The sequence below is a fragment of the Cyprinodon tularosa genome, unplaced genomic scaffold (assembly GCF_016077235.1).
Source record: "Cyprinodon tularosa strain WSP-4 unplaced genomic scaffold, ASM1607723v1 ctg5, whole genome shotgun sequence".
NCBI classification, from domain to species: domain Eukaryota; kingdom Metazoa; phylum Chordata; class Actinopteri; order Cyprinodontiformes; family Cyprinodontidae; genus Cyprinodon; species Cyprinodon tularosa.
In genome coordinates this window covers 2210356-2225411 of record NW_024039229.1, presented here as the reverse complement: position 1 = coordinate 2225411, position 15056 = coordinate 2210356, and the positions used below count along the sequence as shown (strand labels likewise).

The 15056-nt window shown below is 35.6% G+C and overlaps 3 protein-coding genes across 3 annotated transcripts; 1 reads left to right on the top strand and 2 right to left on the bottom strand.

Moving 5' to 3' along the window:
• Positions 1-309: 309 nt before the first annotated feature.
• psmb8a (proteasome 20S subunit beta 8A) lies at positions 310-4357 on the bottom strand. Its single transcript, XM_038302763.1, has 6 exons — positions 4063-4357; positions 3659-3800; positions 2904-3015; positions 2499-2628; positions 2052-2256; positions 310-1218 (listed from the first exon to the last, which is right to left on the bottom strand). The coding sequence occupies exons 1-6, from the start codon at positions 4210-4212 to the stop codon at positions 1130-1132; spliced, it is 828 nt and encodes a 275-aa protein (XP_038158691.1). The 5' UTR covers positions 4213-4357; the 3' UTR covers positions 310-1129.
• Positions 4358-5050: 693 nt separating this feature from the next.
• On the bottom strand, positions 5051-8281 carry psmb13a (proteasome 20S subunit beta 13a). The gene is made up of 8 exons (XM_038302762.1): positions 8121-8281; positions 7767-7854; positions 7231-7328; positions 6433-6573; positions 6214-6329; positions 5892-5950; positions 5557-5708; positions 5051-5198 (listed from the first exon to the last, which is right to left on the bottom strand). Exons 1-8 carry the CDS (start codon positions 8180-8182, stop codon positions 5087-5089), a joined length of 828 nt encoding a protein of 275 aa, XP_038158690.1. The 5' UTR covers positions 8183-8281; the 3' UTR covers positions 5051-5086.
• psmb12 (proteasome 20S subunit beta 12) lies at positions 8184-14462 on the top strand. The gene is made up of 6 exons (XM_038302764.1): positions 8184-8332; positions 8729-8799; positions 11336-11467; positions 11710-11839; positions 13652-13796; positions 14037-14462. Exons 1-6 carry the CDS (start codon positions 8285-8287, stop codon positions 14162-14164), a joined length of 654 nt encoding a protein of 217 aa, XP_038158692.1. The 5' UTR covers positions 8184-8284; the 3' UTR covers positions 14165-14462.
• Positions 14463-15056: the final 594 nt, after the last annotated feature.

The window sequence follows — 15056 nt, the reverse complement described above, 5'->3', positions numbered from 1 at the left end:
ATCCTGTTTTTCCAGGTCTAACAAAGTACTCAGTCAACTTTGCAGAATAACTCTCACCTGTTTTTCAATGTCTGTGTGAGCTTTTAGATCTCCAGCACCTTTATCAGACACTGAAAAATATTTACCCAGTTTGCAAACTGTGCACTCATCCATCCACTTGTCGTGACCGGGACAGTACATGCAAACATTTTTTTGTAGTTCATCTGTGAAGCTGCAATTTGGTTTCAACATTTTGTGTCCAATGCTCTGCTCTCTGGACCCTCCCACAAGGCAGTCCTTCGACAATTATGTCAGGCAACAAAGTACTGATTTTACTTGATTTTATTTAGTTGATTTAAGCATATGATTATGGTCCCATGAAAAACAGTGAAAACTGGAAATTTTCATTAATTTACAATCCCTCGTCCCTGACGCCCCAAACAGAATTTAAAAAGAGGACATGTCCGGGCAATGTAACTAAACAATGATTTTTCAACTTCCAACTGAAGTGTTAATATTGTCCTCCAGGATAAATATGATATAAATGAAACATATAAGCAGCTGCTCGGTCCTTATTCTAAACTAGCTTAGGAAAAAAATAAAGCATAAAAGCTCAAGTTTGCTTTGCAATGTAAATTTTCATATCAATGTCTGTATGAGTGAACCAGGGAGTGAACAAGAAACACTACTTGTTAGACACCAACATGCCCCAATATAAACAGTAAATAAAAGCAAGTAAAACAGTCTTTTTATTCAATGACTGCATTGCTATTTTTATTAGATGTGATGGTATCATATGATTTAGAAAATTTCTCAACAACTCAAAAGTTAAACAGTATTTAAGGGTTAAAATGCTATTTCCAAAAATTGTAAAGCTTGTCTACAACGGATGGTTGGGTGTTTTTTCACTTAAAAAGATAACATTTAAGGCATTTTTAAATGTTAATTACTCATATAAAAGCACAATGAAGCAGTTTCTATTCAGAGACGTGTTTATTTTTGCCATTTTCTAGGGATTTTGAAAAAAAAAAGGGATGATTAAAAAATGTTAAACATACTCTATTAATTCATGTTTCTGTCTCAGTTTTATTTGTTTTAGTTGTACATCAATGAACAGTGTTGAAGTTGATGAGGGTTCTGAATGTTTGACTCAGAACATTCCCTTTCTATAACGATGGATCAGCTGTGAGACGTCCTCTTTACACACTTTAATCCAGCCATCCTCTTGCATGTGGTACACTGCAAAATACAGATAAAAATAAAATTAATCACTAATAAAACACAAGTGAACAGAACTAATAGAAATGGTAAAGAATTTCTCAGTGTATTCTCATTATGAGTTCGTATGAAATCGTACGAAAAGTTATGCACCGTAATTTCGTACGTTTTAGACGTTTTTTTCGTCGCATTTCGTTGTATTTTTACGTCTTGCCTCGAGACAAGATATCCTTGCGCATGCGCATCTTACCCACCATTAAATAACATAGAATTTAACATACAATGAACCCTAACCCTAAGATACAAAACAGCAAGCAACCTAGTTAGAGACATGAAGAAGTAATTCTTGCACTGTTTTTCCCAGTTTTACATCCGTCCGCGGATCTGCTTTTTTCGTCTGTCTGGCTGCGCATGCGCACTGATCTGTATTTTCGATGAAAAACGTCCAAAAGGTACGAAATACTGTGCATAACTTTTCGTACGATTTCATACGAACTGATAATGAGAATATGTTGAATTTCTGGTGCTTAATAACAACTAACGTGTTATTCATCGATTACTGTTCTTGCTGTTCTGGAAAATTTGTCCTACAGAGGAAATTGTGTAATATTATTTATCAGCTGAAAATTTTCTAAATCAAAAACATGATATAAAACCTTAATAACTTAAAAGATCAGAGCTTTTTCCCTGACATCTACATGTAGGAAATCACAAAACAACAGAAGCTCATTTTGCTGTTGAGAACACAGCTTTTAAAGTATTGAGCAAGAAACAGGATAGCATAACATAAATAGATAACATAAAGTGGTATATAAAATCAGTGAAGTAAATAAATATTATCCAGGTATACTCACTGTTCACTACTCCACCAGAGTAAGCGTCTCTGTGAGTAGCATGAGCGATGCCCCGACAGCCGAGCTCATACGCCTCCTCTACTGTCATGTCTTCCCTGTAGCCGCTGTCCACCACTCCATAGGCGTAACCGTTCCCACAACCAGTAGAGAACATCCGACCAGACAGACGAGTCCCATTTTCATCCACATAGTACAGACCAGGGCCCTGCAATAGACACAGTTTTGTTTTTTATAACCTTGGTTTCTGTATAATGTGAGCACACCCTAAAATCCATTTCAAATACAATATTAACATTAAACACATTAAATATATATTTTACTCTTAATTTTATGTTTTATCTGAAATATTTGTCAAGTTCATCCACACCAGACTCTGCACTCAATGTATTTATGGACTTTTAATCAAAGTTCTGTTGAGTATTAAAGCTACCAAAACCAGAAACTCACCTCTTTGTCCCATCCACAGACCATGCTCCCCACAGAAAGGCCCATTCCTTTATAGCCCAGCATCATGTTGCACAGCAGCTTAGAGGCGGCAGCTACAGAGATCCGGTGGTTGTTCCTCAGCCTGTACAGCCTGCAGGATCAAAATAAAGATAAGAAAATATGCTTGTGGATTAATAATCAAAGAAGTTTTCTAATGAGCTTAGTTGAACATATTTAAAGCTATTATTTCCACTTTACCCCCAAAGCCCTCGTTAAGAAGGAAGATTTCTTATTTTTGCTTTTGGCAGTTTTAAAATATATAAGATCATGAAACTATTTTTTTATATTAAGCAATGAACAAATAAAGCAAAATGGTTAATAATAACTTTATGCCACTGTACTAGAAAATATTTTTTAAACAAAGACCTGCATTCTTTGGCCAGGAGTCTCTCCCAGTACTGACAGTCTGCAGCGCTTCCTGACATGGTGCCCAGCAGGTATGGATTGATCTCTATCACCTTGTTAACATCATTGGAAGCTGCAAAGGAGACAAATACTCATGTAAAATAAAGCTAGACAACAGATTAAAATATATCAAAATATTTCAGGGTAGCCAAATGACCCAACAAAGGAAATAATAATTTGTTGATTTTTTTATTTATTTCATAGTTCAAATTAACCTAAGACCTTCTGTATTTTAATGCATCATACTCAGTGTAAGCACTATAGTCCCTAAGGTAGTTGATCTAAAATGTGTTGGGGGTTTTTTAAGACATAATATAAACGGTTAACTGGCCACTGTTTGAGAATAACTATTGTCCTTCCTCTACCTGTTGACCTCTGACCTGATATGTGAGAAACAGTAAACAAAAGATGGATTGATGGAAGGTGGAGGCACAAAAGTAAATATAAGGTCAACAGATTTTATACCTAGTTAGTATGAGTGTTTAAACTGGGAAGTCTGTGTTGTGGGTAAAATACTAGTTTATTAGTTTTAATAAAACATTCCTACAGTCTTAAATGAAATTAACTAGACAGTCTGTCATTTTTTCCCAGGCAAAGAGGAGAAGCTGCACATTTTAATTCTTAGTTTTGAACTTTTGTCTTTAATAACTCCATGTTAGAAATGAACCCATGTTTAGGTCTGGGGATTGGAAACCCCAACATTAGTCCACTCTTACCCAGGTAGCGTCCAGCTGAAGCCCTGGAGTCCACAGCCACGATGACTCCATGCCTGAACTTGAAGGCCAGGGTGGTGGTGCCATGGTTCAGGTCAATACTCACCCCTCCCTCACTGTTACAGGACTGCAGGAAGCCTGAGGGCTGCAAAGAGAAACAGGACTGATTCATGTGTTTATTGGATGGATGGAAATTAATCCTCTTTGCAGTAATATTATCGTTCAAACTGTAACTTTTGATCGTTTATGATTATGATTTAATAAGAAAACTAACTATTCAAAGCTGTAGAGACGCGTAAAAACAACGCGTAAAGCAACTCGATCCACGTCACGCCTCAGTTCCCAACATTAAAACATTTTCTGCTTTTTATTTCTAATTTAAGGTGAAATGATAGTAGTCTACTCACCTCTTCTCCTACAGGAACAGCAAATTCCTGAATCTTGGTTCCAAAACTGTAGTGATTGGTTCGGTCAACCAGGTGCGTCTGTCTGCGGCCGAAAATCTGCCCGATGGGTTCAGAAAAAGGTTTCAACCCGCTCACTTCCACCAGAGCCATAATGCTTTCTACCAGAAAATTAAAATCTAAGAAAAATCTGAATTTAGACTATTGATATTTCCTGAAACAGTGAAGGCAGGTTACAGCTCCGTGGATAGTTTCCTCTTACGTGACAAAGAATCCGAAAGTGAAAGAAATCTATGAGGTACATTGATCTCCATCGAAATAATTATCATATATTTTATCAGTAAATGTATTATAAAAAAAGTATTAACATTTCTTTGAAATTCAAGCTTTATCTGCTATAAAGCAGTGAGGTAAACTATTATTTAGCTTTAATTTAAGTTTGAATTAAAAAAAGAATAGTTAATGCCTCATAAACCAATAGAGAGCGAGTATTTCGCCATCATCTGTCTCTAGGCAGAAAAGCAGAAATTAGGTTTTAGAACCTGGATATCTGTGTAATACACTATGGAGGCATATCATTTTTTTTATAATTTAAATTTGAAATAATGTATGTAGAAATGTTGCATAGTGTTTTGTATGAATTAAATACAATTGAATTGAAAAGGCTTCCTGAATGGGAAGTGAAACGTCTTCAAACTTGGAAACAATGTCCAATGTTTTTTTTTTTTTTTACTTTTTTGGAATTAAATAACAGTATACAGAATAGGATTTGTGTAAAATATAAGTGCTGAAAGTAAAATGGAAAAAAATAATCAGAACACAATGTTATTTTTTTTGGGATATTTAATATTTTTTACTGAATTATTCCACATTAAAAACAGACAGACAGTGCAATATGAAAATCATTGCATGGTTTCACCATTATTTCAGATTATTTCAGAACCCGTCTTGTTTTTAAAAGATACTTAAATATGACTGTGACTCTTTAGTATTTGGGTGTTTATAAAGTGAGGCTTTTTATTAAAGATCAGGCGGTATCCATCTTCTGCACAGACTCTTGGACGACCTCCAGCTTTAAGGGAACAATTTTCTCTGTTAGAACTGCCGTCGTTCCTGGACGATACTTGTATTTTATTTTCCTAAAAGAAAAAGAGCAGAAAAAAAGTCTCATTCCCATTTATACTGTAGTATGTGCTTAAAAGGTACTTAGCGTTTTTTTACTAAAAAATCAGGCTCTTGTGAAAAATTAAAAGCACAAGACCTAACACATACACCTTCGTTTACATATTTTTTCAAACCTTTGTACAAAATAATGACATTTTGTTAAAGGATTTCTAGATTATTATTTAAAAATTAAACAGGGAATCATTTAGTAACCATCCTGGATTTGTGCAAAATATTTTTATTTAAAACCTTATTCAATTTCCAATAAGTTATTGGAAATCTGCTCTTATAAAAGCATCTTGAGAGTTTGGAGTCAGACGTCTCGCAGCCCACCTGTCATTTCTGTACTCTGACTCCTGGTAGGGTCTGATGTAGTCCACTCCTTGTCTGGTGATCACACAGATGTCGATGTTGTTGCCTGAGCCAAGGTCACTCATGATGCCTGCATGGATAGAAGCTCGTACCAACTCCTTCGCCTTCTCCAGCTGAGAGATGATAGAAATATGAGGAAGAAGCAACCAGGCTGAAATACATAATGATAATACAGTGATAGTAAACCTCTATGATTAAAATATTTTCCTGGAAAACTAAAGGAAATCCTTTAATCACAGATTTTGTTAATTATTGATATTTCACCATGTGCACAGAGTCATTTTCATATATTATACCTCTAGATCGTGTTTGAACCCATCTTCTAAAATCCCAAGAGCAGCCAGATCTCCAGATCCTGTAAACACAAATTGAGTACATTTAATCCAGTTTGAATACCTTCCACTCTGTGATCCAGTTAAAAAAAGAAAATGTTTTTTCTCCCAAAATGGCAGATCCATGTAAACACGAAGACTAAATACCTTTGTGGATAGACCTAAGCTGGTATTCATATGGACAGAAACTTTATTTGCTTAATAATCGATCAAATAATGTCTCAACAACAGAGAACCACAGTGGAAACAATGTCACAACCATGACCGTTCAAATTTTCCTACCTACCCATTGCAAGGTAAGGAACCTTATTAACGCTTCCAAATGGGCCTACGGTGTACAGGTGGTTCCCAGTACAGTCCACTCCTCCCAGTATCAGGTTGGCACCAACCTGACCATGATACCTGAACACAAGAAACTAAATATTAATACATTATTTTTAAAATATAAACACTTTCTCAGCTATATTTATTCTTATTTCTAGACATTATGAAACAAATTGTTAACCTGTACAGCATATCCTGCAGGATGTTTACAGCCATGACGACACGAGGATTTCTCCCACTGTTCAGTGAGAAGATAGAGAGGTTGGAGGACAGGAGATCTGTGGTTTTCTCTGTGTCTGCTGCTGTTCCTGCTCCACAGCAGCTAAAGTATAAGGAGATTACATAATAAGAATGAGAAAACAGTCAACATAATAGAGACAATTCAACCTCCTAGAGTGAGAAAAAATAAGTGGCAACTTATTTTTTCATGCTTTACTTTAATAATGTAAGAGATCTACTTGGTTAGTATTTTTAAAGGACTTCATAAGACATTATCCATATTTGTTTCCACATACAGATCATAATATTCCTTACAGATTCTAAATTCAGATTTTTATGATGTTACGCTTCTGTCATTGACTGTAACCAAATGAAGGAGAGAACACTTAGAAAATCATGCACAAAAAAAGAAAAACATGCAACAAGTATGCTGAGGATAGACTGCTACAAACACCACTGAGCAATGCAGTGCCTTATCTATTCAAATTGCTAATCTCCTATCAGTTTCTTTATTTAAGTTCCATACATAGTGAAGAAAACATAAACTTACATACACATGATAGCCCATAAAAGCCTACAAATAAAAAAATTGAAGTTTTAATATTAATTTAGAGGTAATTATTATTACATAAAGATATTCAGCCGGAAAAAATAATTTGAATTGTTATCTGCTATATTTCTCTACAACATTAAAATATCATTCATAATGTGTATTATAATTTAACTGCCATTGTTTTCAATCGAAACTTATAAAACTCACTATATATTTGGAGAGATGTAGTGGATCTTGGCACACATCTTGTCGGCCACCACTTCACTGGACGTGGCTCTTGTGTCGGCTCCAAGGACGACTCCATCCTATACAGAAATTATAAGCCAGGGTTCAACCAAAACTCATAATAACCTAGATTCAATCTTTTTAATGCTTTTTGTATCAGCCCCAATAGCTTATAGTTATGCAGCTGTTTTTTTTTTATATATCTGAATATAATTTTCCCTGACAAAGCTGCAGTTACCTAAAAAAAAAAAGACTAAAGCAGGATTAGGTGTAGTTTATAAGTGACTGACTTAAAATAGATTAGAATAAATGCTTCAACAACATGTTACCATCAACATGGTTATATCTTGTAGTTAACTCCTCTTCTGTGTCCATCATTTATAATGGTTGACAATCCTAGATCTAATAAAATGTGCTCATATTTGAGTAAAACAACATCTATGCAGGTTACATTTTGTCTCTAAAAGAGCACAGATTTTGTTTTTTATAACTGTATTGCGAATGTGAGTAACACTTACCTTAAACACAACTCCTGCTATAGTGGTTCCAGTTTTTAGAGGTTTGGGGGTCTGTCCTCCTTCAGAAAGACCCTCTAAAGCAGCATTTCTGAAGAAAAAAAGAGACAAGGTGTGGTGGGAGGGGACAGGTGTGAAATTACTCTACTAAACGTTTAATACTTATTAACATACGAATGTAACAACTATATTTACTGTTTAATGGTGTATATTTTATGCACTATAGATAAACAATAAGGACAAAGTTGGTTTCGGTTTTGATCCAGCTGAAAGACCTGCTTTAACTGGCAGTTTCAGTTGATATTTTCTCTATTAATGTGCTGTTTTAACTTCTGCACAGTAAAGTAAAACTCTTACCTCGTCACATTGTCAAAGTTGAATCCAGCTGCAGGAGTTTGGAGGACAGAGGATAGCGCCATCGTTGATGTTCCTGCGGATTCTCTGCGCGTCTCGGAGCGCTGCGCCTGAGGTCGCTGTTCTGAGCGTCACGTCTCCTTCCTCCTTTCGATTTTACAGAGAAAATGGAGAAACACTACACGGAGTCTAAAGTAAAAGGAGTCAGCACTGGGGTGAGTAAATATGGACACATCCAATAACTGCTTTAAAGAGTTTTATATCTGGACACCTTTACTGCGTAAAATTAGAAAGATCGATCATACATGAAAATACAGCAGGATGCCAAACCGAGCGTTTACCTGGAATTATCATGGTGATTTAATTAGCTACTTTTTGTTTTTTGGTTTTATCCAATGAATGTTTAATTTTTATATACGTACAAACGGACATTGCAAATAGGATCTAGTTTTTGTTTTTGATTGAAATATCCACCTTATAACTCTTTGAACTCCATTTCCCATGATTCATAGCTTCGCTAAGACAATGAATAAATGTATGTATTAGAGGTGTCTACTGTTCTTACTCTAACTAAATCCATGACCCCCCCCCCCCACTCCTTTTCTCCTCAGACCACCATCTTGGCTGCGATATTTGATGGAGGGGTCGTGATTGGATCAGACTCAAGGGCTTCAATTGGAGGGTGAGGAAGATATATATTTTATTATACACAATTATGATACAACAGCATTTAATTTGATTTCTAACAACATTAGCTCCAAAATGTCATTTACAACCAAAAAATGTTTTTCTCACCTCTAACATACTAAATGTTCAACACTAAAACAAATAATTTTTATACTTTGGGTATTCACAGACTTGTTCGTTAAAGCAATAAAACACAGCAAGATTTTTCTAATTCTAGAGAAATGTTGATTTTCATACCAAAGATAATTAGTATTCAGATTATTAGATTTAGAAATTCTGCAGCCCTTAAATAGATACTGCATCAAAACATTATGTATTAAAAGCAGCACTAACAGAATAATAAGGATGTTTAAATTATATTTCCAGGCCTAAAATGACACCAGTGTCCAATTACATTCTTTTTCTTTCTCATTTCATAAAAACTTAATTTCAGAGAACATTTCCAATCAGGCACTTAAATCATTTGGTCATGCTGCTGCAGCCGTTTTCAAATCCCACTATTATTTTTTTCAGTAGAGTTTAAGTCAGGCAACTATGATGGATGGGAATTTGTCATTAGGTTTGGATTATTTTTTATTTTCAAGGCCCTATAATCCATATAGTTTTGCTTCCTCACTGATAGCCAGACATCTTATCCAAGAATTTCATCAATTGGCTTAATTGGTTTGTTCTTGCCCTTTACAAGATGCAGGTGACCTATAAAAGAGGAAGCAAAGCAACCCCACAGCATCAATGAGCCAGCGCTATGCTTGCATGGTGTTCTGACATGCCTCCAATCCATAGGCTAGGATCTTGATCTATATCTAACCAGGGAGCCCTTTAACAGGCTTATCCCTTTGAAAACTCACCAAGTTTTTATCCTTCTGCCTTGTTTGTAGTAGGCAAAAATCTCCTCTCAAAAATGTTTAGAGTTCCTATCTAGTAACTACACTTTTAACATAAACTCTTTCAGACGACAGTACTTTTGAAGTTTTAAACTTGCCATTCTAAGTGGCCCTGGTCCAACTGATGAAGCAAACTAATTGGTTGCAAAGTTTATCTTGTGTTTACATGTGCATTTGTCATTGACATGTTAATTCTGGTTGTATATATATTATTATCCTCAGCTATGGTTCAGCAGGAATAGAATGCGTCTGGAGGCTATCGATTAAAGCTTCTTTCCCAAACACATGTTGATGTGCCCCTGTGCAAGGCGCTTATCCTACCAGGGGCGGATTTACCATTTGGCAAAACTAGGCAGTTGCCTAGGGCTCCAAGTTCCTGGGGGCCCCTTAAAACTCCTTTTACATGTATGGTTAATACAGCTGTTACTCATTTGTGCACATTAATCATGTTTATGATAAAAATCCTTTCACTAAAATGCCATCAGAACGCTTATAATATTAAGTGTCCCCCCTTTAGTGTCAACCACTTTGGATCAGTCAATTTGCTGTGGATGTGCAGAGAGGTCAAATCACAACATTTTAAAACAAACGGTGTGAAGAGCAGTGTTGCCAAACAAGTGCTTTTGTCGCTATATTTAGCGACCTCTCAGACCCCACTAGCACTTTTATTTCGAAAAAGCACCTAGCTCCTAATCTTGCGGCCTTTTTCTGTTACTGGAGACTTGGCGACAGCATTTAAAAGCACCTTGGTGATTGGAAAAATCTTTCATTCCTTTTGAGACAAAGTGACAAAAGTCAGCTGAGCACATTGCCAATATGAAAAAAGAAAAAGGGACAAAAGAGAACATTGAGGAAAACAACAAGAAAAGGGATCAGAAGAGAGGGACAAAAGGTAGAATAATAATGTATGTCTATTCTATTAAAATTTCTGTATCCGTATAATGGGTCTGTTTTATGTGTTGTCATGTTCTCAATTCAGACGGCCACCTGCCTGTCCTTGTCTAGGGCCCCAAATTTCCTAAATCCGCCCCTGTGTCCTACTATGTTTGTATCTATCGTGTATAAGACCCAGTTTCAGTGTATGGGTGGCATCACATAAAAAACCTGATATAAATTAAATAGATTTAACATTTACTGTTCGAACTGTATTTTTTTAAACTGGTGTACATTTTTTTTTTTACAATTTCTCTGCTCAACCCAATTCAATCATATTGTTATGACTTTATTACAGTACGAATATTTGTTATGTTTTTAAAATCGTTCTGAGCAAACTATGCAGTATATATAAGATACTTATAAAATTTTTTTACAATATTCTCCCACAAAATGAAGTTGATCTAAAATGTGTACACTAGAGGGTACAAAGGCCAACCTAAAAATATTTAGCCAGATTACACATCTATACAGTATAAATCTATTAGATCTCTGAGACTCTTTCCATTTAGTTCAGTCAAGTAGAATTTATCAGAGCAAACAGCAGAAAACATTGTTGGTGAACTTAGATCACAAACGTATCACAGAAAAATATATTCATGACATGCAATGGGAAACTTGTGACATGCAATGGGAATTTGTATGTTTTTTTTTAATATATTTTAAACTTCAGTATATAAAATATAAATCTTTCTCCATTATTGGTTTATTCAGGGAATATGTATCTTCTAAAACCATCAACAAAGTGGTTCAGGTTCATGACAAGATCTTCTGCTGCATGGCTGGGTCACTTGCAGACGCTCAAGCCGTCATCAAAACTGCAAAGTTCCAACTGTCATTTCACTGGTGAGTGCACTCGACATGTTGGCAAAAATATCTAAGCATAACCATTTCATACAAACACACCAAACTAATTATAATATGTAGAGGGCAAACAATAAGTAGGTAAAATTGGCCAATGCAGATAAAAGAAAAACGGATTGGTCTGTCTCTAACAATATGTATATTAACCTTTGTCCTATAGTGCACAACATTAGTCATCTATAGTTATATAAAATATTTCCTTATACATATGGTTTTTCTTATAGTGTACAGATGGAGAGTCCTCCTCTTGTGATCGCTGCAGCATCAGTTCTGAAAGAACTTTGTTATAAACACAAAGATGAGCTGCAGGCAGGATTCATCACAGCAGGATGGGACAAAAAGAAAGGACCACAGGTTGGTTGCAGTAAAGTAGCTTCAATAATGTATTTGCATAGCTTGAACTTTTCCACATGCTGTCACACAATACTTTTAAACTTCATTGAAAGAAATGGGACATTACAATGCTGAGTAATGCATAGTGGTGATAAAACAACCAAAAATGATCTATTGCTTTCAGGTTCTTTGCAAATAAACATACATGTGGTTGCTGTTGTAGTTAGCCTCTGGATTCAATTACCGGTATATGCAAAATTTCCTTTTTCTGTAGTTAGACCCATGTCTAGTCAGATTGTTCACAGTCAGATTAAACATGTAGCTTCACTGAAAATAGTTGTATTACTACATTTAACTTAAATAAATTAAAGCAATTAATTAACGCAATTAATTAATGCATACATTCTAAATTTGAAGGTGTTTCTACTTTTGCAAAGCAATATAAAGTTGAGCCAAAACATTTTGGAAAAGTGGTTAAACAGAAATGGTATACAGTATTCAGTCCAGTTGAACTTTTCAACATGTCACATTGTAGACTTCTAACATAAAGATCTAAAATTGTAAATTTAATTTGTAAACATTTAAAAAAATCTTTACAAAAAAATGAAAAATTGGGTGTGCAAAATGATTCATCCCCCTTGATTTAATACTTTGTAGCACCACCTTTTGATTACAGCTTTAAGTCGCTTGGGGTTTGCACATCAAGAAACTGAAATTTTTGCCCACTATTCCTGCAGAAAATGGAGAGTGTTTCGAAAAAGCATATTTATTTGTGAACCATTACATTCTCGATTTTGCTTTATGATTTTGATCATTGTCTTGTTGGAAGAAATCACTGTCCAAGTCTCAGGTCTTTTTCAGACTCCAACAGGTTTTCTTCCAGAATGCAAATCTTTCTTGAAACTTCTCCACAAGTGTCTCTGACCTGCCTGGATTTATTCCTTGTTCTTCATGAGGCTTTCTGTGCTTCAAACAGATCTCTTAGACAATCGCAGGGCTTTGGCATTTATACAGAGACTTGATTACACACAGATGGATTATTTTATCATCATCAGTGATTTATGTTAAAATTGGATCATTCCGAGATCCTCACTGAAATTTTGGAGGGGGTTTGCTGCACCCAAAGTAATGAGGGCAATTCATTTTGCACGCCCAATGCTTCACTTTATATTTATTTAAAAAGTTTAAAATATCCAATTAATCTTGTTCCACTTTATGATCGTATCCCACCAGTTTCTAATTCTTCACAAAAAAATTAAAATTGTATATCTTTGTTTGAAGCCCAAAATGTGGCAAGAGGTTGAAAGGTTCAAGGGGGCAAATACTTTCACAAGGCACTGTATTATATATTTTCATAAATTAAACAAGTAAACAAGCCTGATGGAGCTCAGAAACAACAACTTTGTTGAGCAATGCTTTGAAGCAAACACTGCACTCAAGGGTTTTCTGTAATGTTCAACAAGTCCTTTTCATAGGTATATTGTTTGTTTTTTTAGAATTATTATTTTAAACAAAAATACTAAATTTATATTTTATTTTACTAGATTGTCATTTTATTTATTATTACTTTTTCAGTTATTAGACTTATTAGTGTTTCATGATTCCTGAAACTGGTGCTGGTCTGCACACAGTTCACCCGTTAGGAGACCAGACCTCTGAACAGAAGCTCTGTAGAACTTTATCTGGAGGTGTGTTGAATACTGAATCGGACCAGCACTAGTGCCAGGAATCATGCCATAATGTGAATTTATCATTTTCTATAATGGAAGAGTAAACTTTCAAACACAACTGTATACTTAACATAGTTTAAGTGTATTCTCCATTTTTCTCTAGGTATATGTTGCATCTCTGGGTGGGATGTTAATCAGCCAGTCTGTAACCATCGGCGGCTCAGGAAGCACCTATATCTACGGCTACGTTGATGCTAAATACAAACCTGACATGACCAGAGAGGAATGTCAACAGTTTGCCACCAACGGTACAAAAAAAATATACATTGGTCTTTTGTCAGTTGAAATAGACAATTGAAAATTTGCCAAAGGGTGCCTTTTGATTCAATGAGACACTTTGCAGTGAGGCAGAAACTGGTATATGTTACTACAATAAATTTGTTTTTAATGTTACCAGTTAGTGATTTAGATGCTGTAACATGATACATTTCAACCATGTGTTTTTTTATTTTTTCATCCCTGCTTGTGTTCTTCTTTTTACTTGACAGCTATTGCTCTGGCTATGGGCAGGGACAACGTCAGTGGAGGTGTTGTTCACCTGGTGGTGATAACAGAAAAGGGGGTGGAGCATGTGGTCGTACCTGGAGACAAACTACCAAGATTTCATGATGAATGACCAGATTTTTTCTGTTTAAAACTTTAGCCTTATTAGAAAATGGTTAATATCATGTCCAAATGTTATTTTAACTGATATTAAGACCTGAAAAAAAGGCAATACAAAAAACTCCACTCTCATCATGTTTTTTGTATAAAAATAGGTATTTTGCCCAGTTAAACTCTTACAAGAGAATTAAAACGAATCAAATGAGTCTGTCTATTATGACCTCCTTAGTAGTTGAATTCCTTGAAACAATAAGCAGCAAATGGTAATTTTTCTAATAAATGTTTATTATTAAAATGAAAATAGTTTTCCCCCCAAAAATGTTGTATTTCCTTTTTTGTCAGTATTAAAGTTTGCAATAATGATAAAAAAAATAAAGAAGCTTTGATGCTATACAGAGGAAAAGTTGTTATAATGGGAAATGTTCAGAATTTTTAAATGGAGCCTAGGCGGAAGTTCAACTGAAGAAACTGCTCGCCTACATCCGCCTACGACACAGCCAATCAGATTTGAACCACACCTCCATGAAAGCCAATCGGCATCCAAAGTTCTCGCACTAGGTAGCAACTCGTCTGGTGCGTAGGCGGTGGTTGAGCTGTGTGACTTCATTCAGATGACACCGTTTCAACCCACTTCCACCCCCTCCTCCACCATTGTAGCTGAAGCGTCATCAGATGTCATTCCTCCCGGACTCCTACTGCATTCTGCGTCTCATTTTAACCGGTCCGGCAGAAGACCGCCATGTTGAGCCTGGTTCTGCCAGAGGTTCATTCCCACTGGGTAGTTTTTTCTCTCCACCTTCACTTCGTGCTTGCTCATCATGGACAGGTTCTTTCAACCTGTGTTTATCCAACTGGACTTTCATCTTCCAGGTCCCTAAAGGAAGCTTTAGTATCAGCTCACGCAG